The sequence below is a fragment of the Rhinoderma darwinii genome, chromosome 1 (genome assembly GCF_050947455.1).
Source record: "Rhinoderma darwinii isolate aRhiDar2 chromosome 1, aRhiDar2.hap1, whole genome shotgun sequence".
NCBI lineage: Eukaryota > Metazoa > Chordata > Amphibia > Anura > Rhinodermatidae > Rhinoderma > Rhinoderma darwinii.
In genome coordinates, this window is record NC_134687.1 from 627,648,234 (window position 1) to 627,659,076 (window position 10,843).

General features: G+C 48.1%; 1 protein-coding gene across 1 annotated transcript; it reads right to left on the reverse strand.

Annotated features, from left to right (window-relative positions):
- Positions 1-2,201: 2,201 nt before the first annotated feature.
- On the reverse strand, positions 2,202-9,056 carry SIGMAR1 (sigma non-opioid intracellular receptor 1). The gene is made up of 4 exons (XM_075842634.1): positions 8,852-9,056; positions 8,243-8,443; positions 7,296-7,388; positions 2,202-6,681 (listed from the first exon to the last, which is right to left on the reverse strand). The coding sequence occupies exons 1-4, from the start codon at positions 8,997-8,999 to the stop codon at positions 6,452-6,454; spliced, it is 672 nt and encodes a 223-aa protein (XP_075698749.1). The 5' UTR covers positions 9,000-9,056; the 3' UTR covers positions 2,202-6,451.
- Between the last annotated feature and the right edge of the window lie 1,787 nt (positions 9,057-10,843).

Sequence of the window (10,843 nt, forward strand, 5' to 3'; positions counted from 1 at the left end):
TTATGGGCAGGGACCTCTCTCCTGTAGAGTGTAAGCTCTTATGGGTAAAGTCCTCGCTCCTTTAGAGTGTAAGCTCTTATGGGCAGGGTCCTCTCTCCTGTAGAGTGTAAGCTCTTATGGGCAGGGACCTCTCTCCTGTAGAGGGCACATTCTTATGGGCAGAGTCCGCTCTCCTGTAGAGTGTAAGCTTTTATGGGCAGGGTCCTCTCTCCTGTAGAGTGTAGGCTCTTATGTGCAGGGTCCTCCATCCTGTAGATTGTAAGCTCTTATGGGTAAAGTCCTCGCTCCTGTAGAGTGTAAGCTCTTATGTGCAGGGACCTCGCTCCTGTAGAGTGTAAGCTCTTATGGGTAAAGTCCTCGCTCCTGTAGAGTGTAAGCTCTTATGAGCAGGGACCTCCATCCTGTAGAGTGTAAGCTCTTATGGGCAGGGTCCTCTCTCCTGTAGAGTGTAAGCTCTTATGGGCAGGGTCCTCTCTCCTGTAGAGTGTAAGCTCTTATGGGCAGGGACCTCTCTCCTGTAGAGTGTAAGCTCTTATGGGTAAAGTCCTCGCTCCTGTAGAGTGTAAGCTCTTATGGGCAGGGTCCTCTCTCCTGTAGAGTGTAAGCTCTTATGGGCAGGGACCTCTCTCCTGTAGAGGGCACATTCTTATGGGCAGGGTCCGCTCTCCTGTAGAGTGTAAGCTCTTATGGGCAGGGTCCTCTCTCCTGTAGAGTGTAGGCTCTTATGTGCAGGGTCCTCCATCCTGTAGATTGTAAGCTCTTATGAGCAGGGACCTCCATCCTGTAGAGTGTAAGCTCGTATGGGCAGGGACCTCTCTCCTGTAGAGGGTACGTTCTTATGGGCAGGGACCTCTCTCCTGTAGAGTGTAAGCTCTTATGGACAGGGACCTCTCTCCTGTAGAGTGTAAGATTTTATAGGCAGAGACCTCTCTCCTGTAGAGTGTACGCTCCGATGGGCAGGGACCTCTCTCCTGTAGAGTGTAAGCTCCTATGGGCAGGGACCTCTCTCCTGTAGAGTGTAAGCTCTTATGGGCAGGGTCCTCTCTCCTGTAGAGTGTAAGCTCTTATGGGCAGGGATCTCTCTCCTGTAGAGTGTAAGCTCTTATGGGCAGGGACCTCTCTCCTGTAGAGTGTAAGCTCTTATGGGCAGGGATCTCTCTCCTGTAGAGTGTAAGCTCTTATGGGCAGGGACCTCTCTCCTGTAGAGGGCACATTCTTATGGGCAGGGTCCGCTCTCCTGTAGAGTGTAAGCTCTTATGGGCAGGGTCCTCTCTCCTGTAGAGTGTAGGCTCTTATGTGCAGGGTCCTCCATCCTGTAGATTGTAAGCTCTTATGAGCAGGGACCTCCATCCTGTAGAGTGTAAGCTCGTATGGGCAGGGACCTCTCTCCTGTAGAGGGTACGTTCTTATGGGCAGGGACCTCTCTCCTGTAGAGTGTAAGCTCCTATGGGCAGGGTCCTCTCTCCTGTAGAGTGTAAGCTCGTATGGGCAGGGACCTCTCTCCTGTAGAGGGTACGTTCTTATGGGCAGGGACCTCTCTCCTGTAGAGTGTAAGCTCCTATGGGCAGGGACCTTTCTCCTGTAAAGTGTAAGCTCTTATGGGCAGGGTCCGCTCTCCTGTAGAGTGTAAGTTCTTATGGACAGGGACCTCTCTCCTGTAGAGTGTAAGCTCTTACGGGCAGGGTCCGCTCTCCTGTAGAGTGTAAGCTCTTGTGGGCAGGGACCTCTCTCCTGTAGAGTGTAAGCTCTTATGGGCAGGGACCTCTTTCCTGTAGAGTGTAAGTTCTTATTGGCAGGGACCTCTCTCCTGTAGAGTGCAAGTTCTTATGGGCAGGGACCTCTCTCCTGTAGAGTGTAAGCTCTTATGTGCAGGGTCCCCTCTCCTGTAGAGTGTAAGCTCTTATGGACAGGGTCCTCTCTCCTGTAGAGTGTAAGCTCTCATGGGCAAGAACCTCAAAAACAGGACTGACCCTTTCAGACACTTGAAACTTTAGATGCAACCTTATGATACCCCAATAAACTAGTTAAACACCAACTGCTGAATTGGACGGGGTGGAGGTGTAGGCTATGCCGATAGCTACCTCTCCCCAGTCAGCAGTTTTACGTCCTCCGGATAGAGTAAGCAGCAATGGAGGAGAGGGAAACCTGATTATTCTTCTGCTGGACTGATTTGATATATAATATAAACGCTCGCGGCACAGTTCGAGTCATCGTCATTTTATTTCTTTAAAAATATAATTATCAGTTAAACACGTGTAATAGAGAACAGAAAACACAGTCAGGAGGAGGGAAGACGCGGTGAAGTCACACACACAGAACAGACCGGCAGAGCGATATCGTCCCGCTACATTCAAAAACGTTCACCCATGGGGCCGCTCCTTTAATCTGGCATCTATGAGATCTGATAGGAGCAGGACCATCAAATATCCTGGGAGTCGTGTGTATAGAATAGTACATACAAATCATCACAGTGAGTGGGGGGCTCAGGACCATGTTCACACATCCTGTTACTTGCTGCAATTATCACAATCCTCGGTACATTGGAATTAAAGGTCGTCAGTCGCTTTAATGTGAATGTCCAACCTGGAAATTCTAACTAAGGGTCAGTTCACACAGTTTTTAGGCGCCGATTTTGACACAGAAACCACTAATTTCAATGAGAGGTAGAGCCATTTTTTTTCCCGGGTGGCTCTAGGCTGCTCGCAGGAAAAAAAAAAAAAAAGCAGCAGCAGGTCCTTTCTTGCCACGGTTTCCACCACGGACCTCCCATTGAATCAATGGGAGGAAGAAAAAACCTGCGGCGCTTGTTTGAGCATTGTTCATGTTTTGCTTGCGGTCCTTGCTTTAGCTTCAATGGCGCAGGCAAAAACATGCCAAGAAAAACCGCTGTTAAATTCCAGAAGGAATTCTGAGTCCGATTTTTTTTCTGCCGGTAAAAAACGGTGTGAACAGGGCCTAAAACGTAAAAATTCTGCGCGGATTCATTTCTATTAATATCTTCATCGCATTCGGCGCTGTTTTTCCTGATACAGATCTCCAAATCCTCTGCATAAATGTATATTTATAAGATTACAGGCGGTCCAGTCGTACCCACCATTAGCGGGGGATTAGTCTATGTGCACGCTGCCGGGGGAGGGGTTGTTTAACAGCAAGAAAAGCGCTAATATTTGCAGTCGAAATGACAAAACAAAAAGTCAACGAGATCTGTCGGGAAACATCGTATGAGAAACTCATGGCTTTTGTAACGCAGCTACGAACAAAGCCTAGGAGCTTAGTATACACGCCCAACACTTTGTTTTAGCGATTGGTCGGGTCACTCACAGTGCTCGGATACTATGACGTCAGAAGTTTTTGATAAGCTTAGTTACCCTCTAACTTCGGTGCTTGTTCCCATCAAGTCCTTCTCAAGCTGAAAGTGGCCGGCCATAAAGGAAAATGTGCAAAAAAAAAAAAAAAGACAGACACTATATATTCCAGTTTTTATCATAGTCGCCCAATAATTCCGGAGAGGTCCAAGGACAACAGTAACACCACCGTGAGGTCGGGGACACAGAACCCATAAAAACAGGGTGAGATTTTCTGGAGGAGCCGCGAGGTCACGGAGGGTTGTAGATTCTCTCAATTACACAGTTCAGCAGCGAGCACTGCACTACTTCTCAGGTTCTGTCAGGGTGGAGGGAAGGACAGACACACACTATGTGGAGAAAAGTATTGCCCCCCCTCTTCTTAATCATTGAATTGCGGTGTTTCCTTCAGTCCCATTCACACAGGTTTATAACATCCGGCACTCGCCCTGCAGTCACTTTACAGACATTAGTGATAGAATGGGTCGTTGTAAAGAGATCACGGACCTCCAGCCCGGTCCTGTAATAGGACGCCACCGGTGTAACAAGTCAGTTCTTCCCTCCTAGATATTCCCTCCATCACCTGTGAGTGACATTATTGTAAAGTGGAAGGAACCGCAGCAACTCAGCCACGAAGTGCAGACCACGTAAAGTTACAGAACGGGGCGCCGCCGAGTGCGGAGGAGCGTAGTGTATAATAGTCACCATAACTGCAGAGTATAAACCTCCTCTGGTATTAACATCCATACAAAATCTGTGCCCGGGAGCTTCATGGCATGGGGGGCCGAGCAGCTGCATGCCAGTCAACCATCACCAAGCACAATGCCAGGTGTCGGATGGAGTGGTGTAAAGCCACCGCCACTGGACTCTGGAGCAGTGGAAACGTGTTCTGTGGAGTGACGCTTCTCTATCTGATGGACCAGTCTGGGTTTGGTGAATGCCAGGAGCACGTTACCTGCCTGGCTGCATTGTGCCAGCTGTATAGTTTGCTGGAGGGGGGGATAATGCTATGTTTTTTTTTTTCAGGGGTCGGCCCTTTGGTTCCAGTGAAGAGAAATCTTAATGCTTCAGCATAACTTGACATTTTAGGGAACAGTTTGGGGTTCGGCCCTTTTCTGTCCCTCATGACTTGCGCCCCAGTGCACAAGATCCATAAAGACATGGTTGGGGGGAGATTGGTGAGGAAGAACTTGACTGCTCCGCACAGAGTCCTGACCTAAACCCCATCCAACATCTTAGGGATGAACTACAACGGAGATTACGAGCAAGATCTCCTCCCCAATATCACTTTTCTGGATGAATGGCCAAAAATTCCCAAACCCCCCAAATCTTGGAGAAAGCCCCCAGAAGAGTGGAAGCTGTAAACGGGGGACCCTCTCCATATTAATGCCTACCAAGTTAGAATGGGATGTCATAAAAGCTCCTGTAGGTGTAATGTGGAGGTGTCCCAATACTTTAGTCCATATAGTGTATGTATTGAATCTCGTAAGCAGCAGAACTGCTGGGAATATTCCTGGACTTTGCCCGATGACGTCAGCACCGCAGCGCCCCGTCAGTCCTGGTGAGGTGATCTGTGACCTGACAGTACTGAGTCCACAATCTTTTACTTTACACAGAACATGTTGGTGGTTTGGAAGGATTGCGAAACGCGTCGGTTCAGACCTGCCATGATTTTTCTGTACGTTCAGTCGGCAAGAAGTCCTCGTTGTCCAGTGTAAACAGGATTTAAGAGACAATTATTGAGATTGTGAATGTGTTCTCCAGTCTTCTGGTAATAATGCTGAATTCTTATACAATAAAAAGTGCTGCAGTTTTCTAATAGATTGTGTTTCGACTTCTCATCCATGACCGATTTGTTATAATCCGTATAATAGAGACATTAGGTCCCCCATTAGGACCCTATGGATTAGTCAGGATTCCATTCTAGATATAATAGTACAGGACGCACACAACCCCCCCCCCCCCCATTGCTATGAGAAAATGTTTCATTTCACTGAAAGCAAGCAGAGATCTTAGAAATGGCAAGGAATTAAAAACAAACAGGGCGAATGCACGAACACCTATTCTGGCCTTAATTTGCTGCATAATTTGCGACATTGTGGTTTTACACTTCCCTTAACATTTTTTTTACAGTGGGCGGAGTTTAGTGAGAGGGGCGTAAACCAACATTAACCGACGGCATGAGTTATCCCGCAAATCTACACCTGCTCATAGCAAGCGCAAATTTGCATTTCTGGCAAATGGACATCCAAATAAGTGCCAAATTTGTCAGGAGGCGTGCACGGGTATCTTACGCCAACCATGGTGTGCGGGAATGGCTGCAACATAGGACAGCACATTAAATACACAACTTTTTAAAGAAATGGACCTAAAACTGCGTTAAAACTGGACTGACTGAGAACATTACAGGTCACACAATAAGGCCACATGTAGAACAAGCTGCAGTTCCGTAAAAAACAAGCAGTACGGCGCCAAAACTGACGCAAGGCCAATTCCCCTTCACCACTGTTAGGCAGAAGAAAAAAAAAGCAGTGTTTAGCACCACCTAGTGGACTAGCTGGTACTGCATTAGCAGCAGTTTGTTAATTTCACACTATTCATCTTTAATTCTGATAATAAATGAGCAATAGGAACATAAGAAACGCGCGCACCTCCTTTCTATAGAAATATTGCAGGTCTTCATGGTTTTATTAAAAATAATCTGCGATAATTCGGGACGCGACAAGTCAATTCTGAGCCAGGGGCGTTTTTTACGCACGGGGTCTTCGCGAGTTTCTACTTTGCATAATAAAAACGGAAAAGGCAACGATAAAAACGCCGTGAATGGAGCAGAGGTTTCCTTCTTGTCAAGCCTCCGCTCCTGATCACAGTCATTAAAAGATTATTAGACGTGATTATCCAGGGATGACTGGCCCCCAGATTGAATGTATATAGGTCAGTCAGGGGCCACAGTCTACACTCCCACCAATGGATAGATATTGCTCTGTAGGCCCCACCCACAATCGTTGCAGCCAAAAGAAAAAAAAAAAAAAAAAAACAGCCCCGTGTGGATTTGGCAATGGTCGATGATCCGGTGAACGCTGGAGCCGCGCCACCCCCGGGACGTGCTAGTAGAAGCCCAGGGTGGACAGGTAGGTGTTGGCTTCCAGTAGTAATCCCTTGGTATACACTTTCACCGTATAGTAGAAGGTGAGGAAGTCCTGGGTGCTGAAGAAGGTGTCAGCCAGAGCAAAACCCAAAGTGGAAGGAATGAAGCCGCGGCCGTACTCCACCATCCAGGTGCCCGCGCTCCACTGGACAGACGTGGCCTCCCCCACTTCATGAACAATGGTGTCTCCTGCGCAGAGAGAAAGCACGGCACGTTACATTGATTTTTTATTTTGAGGGGGGGGGGCACACAATTACATCCCTGACAACCGCAGCGGCCATTAATGCCGGTGCTTGCACGGCGACTTGTGATCGTGATCTTCAGCAGCAACGACCAGCATCCATTAACCCATTACCGTGCCCCCTGACTCAGGATCTCCCGCTCCCCCCATAATATCATATATAGTAATAGCATTATTTCCCTTCTAAAGAGCCCGAGTTACAGCCAGATCCCACAATGCAAAGCACCAGAGAGGAAAAAAACAAAACCTCACAGGAGCCGGATTAACCGACCAGACGACCCCTCAATCTGATCACTTAGATCTACGTCGGCCAAACCCGACGATGTCGGCAGGCCTGGCCGACCATCTGATGCCTATATCAGCACCCCGACTACAGAGGTCAGGGATGTTGAATTTCGACATGCCCGATCCGGGATATGAACCGCCACTAGAGGAGTCTGGCAGCGGCTTTCTTCCTGAGCACACGGGCACGCTGGGTTGTGCCGGAGGTGCCCGTGTATGGAGGTTCGGCCGGCCATATACTTTATACAGCTATCCCTAAGGCAAAAGAAGCCGCTCTTACCCGGGTAGAAGATCTCGCTCTTGGTCGTCCCTTCTTTCCACTGGCGGAAGGTTCCTGACAATATAGTGTCGGAGATTTCTGCCCAGTAACGTCCTACAAGGAGGGGGGACACAGATTAGGAGGGTTTGACTGACAGGTTGAGGATAGAACGAGGTCATGCACAGGTAACGTCACACACGGCGGCTTTTTTTTTTTTGCAGCACTTGCCATAAATTACTCTGGATTGGATAGAGACGGGTTCACAGGCGCCCAAAACCGTAATGTGGTTGTCACAGGCCCCCGTCCCTTGCCACAGCGGTCACATGTCGTACTATGATGAACTCCTAGGAACGCGCTGAAAGCCGCAATCACACACGCAGTCTGGATGCAGTTTTTGCGCCCCGCGTAAGCGCAGCACGGTTTGGGGACAAGTCCGCTCTCCTATTAGCCCAAATAGTTCTATTACAGCACGGGATGGTGCCGGCTCAGGAGTGCTGTCTACGTCAGCAGCGGGCACCACGCTGCCATGGCACGGATTCCTGGACTGTTATCCCCTTAGATGCTGCGGTCAATAAGGGATTGCTCCCCCTGTGAGCCCACGATCGCGGAAAGCTGAATAAAAACCCTCAACAAAACTTTCCATCCTAAGCCTTGTTCACACCACTATAATTGACGTATACTGCAACCAGACGAAGAATGAATGGCGGTGCGGCCGCCGGGGCGTGTTAAGTGTGCGCAGCTCTTTACATTCACTTCTATAGGAGTTACGGAAACAGCGGAGCGCGGCACAACTTCCCGGGAAATCACAGCAGAAATTATCAGCAGGTAATCATCGCCCGGCCGGGTCACACCTGCCCCCTGACCCATAATCTCGATAACAGCAGCAACCTGACCCTGAACGAAGGCAGTAAATATGCTGTACGTGCAGCAGGTAGGGGGGGAGGGGCTGCTCCTGTACTGCTACTCACCGGAGTGCCCGCTCGTGTCCACCGCCGTCCCGAAGAGCAGCACATACTCTGTAAGCGAGGCGTGTAGAAGGCACATAGACCCCATCCAGCCGCCCGCGTTCACAAACACCCACTGCAGGTCCTCGTCCGGCAGGATGTGCCCCGGGTGCTTCTTCCGCAGCTCAATGATGATCTTGGAGAAGGCGGCTTCATAGTCCACACCTGGGGTGACAGGGAGAGTTATCAGAGGAGCAGAGGCATCTACAAAGCTTTGACACTTCTTCCAAATACTGCTCCTTATAACCCCCAGCCCCCCATCTATAACCCCCACACCAGTCCACCACAGAACCCCCCTAAGAGTCCCCCTCTCCTCCGTCACAGAACCCCCCTTAGTGTCCCCCTAATCCCATCACAGAACCCACCCTCAGTGTCCCCCTAATCCCATCACAGAACCCCCCTTAGTGTCCCCCTAATCCCATCACAGAACCCCCCTTAGTGTCCCCCTAATCCCATCACAGAACCCACCCTCAGTGTCCCCCTAATCCCGGTCACAGAAAACCCCTCAGTGTCCCCCCTCCGTCACAGAATCCTCTCCCTCGATCCGACCCTGGCGGGTGAGGAGCAGGTTACCCGAGTACTCCTTGGCCAGGCCGGCAATCTCTTCCCGGTTGAACACGTAGGACTTAGAGCCGAGCCATCCGCGAACAAGCTGCAGCAGGACGCCCAGCACCGCGATGGTCACGGCCGCCTTCACGGCCCGGGAGAAGCCGCACGGCATGGCACACGGCGGGTGTAAACAGCTGACAGGGTGCAGGAGAACAGCGACCTACTGCCGCAGAGACCCGCCCACCCCAACAAACAGCCAATACCATGCGAGGCTCTAGTTATCCAGCCAATCAGAGGCGACCCGGGAAAGTGGCGACATGCGGAAAATGGTCAGACAAACAGCGGCCCCTAGTGGTACCGAGCGACATAACATCCACACCTGTACATACAGGGAAATATATACACCCACATATATTATAAATACTCCCACGTATATTATATATACAGCACATATATTATATACACACACCCATATATTATATATAAACCCCAGTATTATATATACACCGCATGTATTATATACACACCACATATATTATATATACATTCCCATTTATTATATATACACTCCCACATATTACATATACATCCCATACATATATAATCTATACATACCACACATATAATATATACATCCACACATTATATATACACCCCCATATATTATATATACATCCCATATATTATATAAACACCCCATATATTATATATACACCACTATGTATTATACATTTACCCCCATATATTATGTAAACACACTCTGTACAGTATATACACACACCCCTCTATATATTATATATACACCCTGTAGAAAATTATACACCCCCATATATTATATATTCACCCCATATATTATATATATATATACACCCTCCATGTATTTTTTATACACCCCCATATATTATATATACACCTACATATATTTTATATACACCCCATACATATATAATATATACATCCCACATATTATATATACACCGCATATATTATATATTATATATTAACCACATATATTATATATACACCCCAATATTTTATAGCTTTACCCCATATACACACCCTGTACAGTATATACACACCTCTATATATTATATGTACAACACTTTACAGAATATATACACCCCATATATTATATATACACCCCATATATTATATATACACCCCATATTATATATATACACCCCATATATTATATATACACCCCATATTATATATATACACCCCATATATTATATATACACCCCATATTATATATATACACCCCCATATATTATATATACACCCCATATTATATATCCCCATATATTATATTATCGCCTCATATATTATTTATACACACTATATGTTATATATACATATATGCACCCATGTATTTTATTTACACCCCATATATTATATATTCACCCCATGGGCAACACAGACTTAGTGGGGCCCCTTTGCGGGGGAAATCACGGCGGCAGTAAAATGGCAGAAAACGTCACTTTGTGCCCCCATATGGAAGTTAGGCCCTGTTTATGCCCCCATATGGAAGTTAGGTCCCCAGTTTGTACCCCCATAAATTTAGTGCCCACTGTAGATAGTGCCACAATGCCCCCTGTAGATTCTGCCACACAGCCCTCCTCCCTGGTAGTGCCACAGAGCCCCCCTCCCAGATAGTGCCACACAGCCACCTTCCCTGTAGTGCCACATAGCACCCTTCCAGCTAGTGCCACACAGCCTCCATCCCAGCTAGTGGCACACAGTCCCCCTCCCAAGTAGTGCCACACAGCCCCCTCCCTGCTAGTGCCCCATAGCCCCCCTCCCTATAGGTAGCACCTATGGGGCTCCCTCTAGTAGTGGTATCCCCAGCCAGAGCATTGCTGACGCTATGGCCGGGGATTCCTCTCCTGGAGGATTCCCTAACGTCACTGTCCATATATGGACTGTGATGTCAGGGGTGGAATCATCAAGGTACTACATGAGAGGTCGTCACGCAGCCTGCCTCCTTCCTCTAAGCAATGGCACTTGCACATGCGC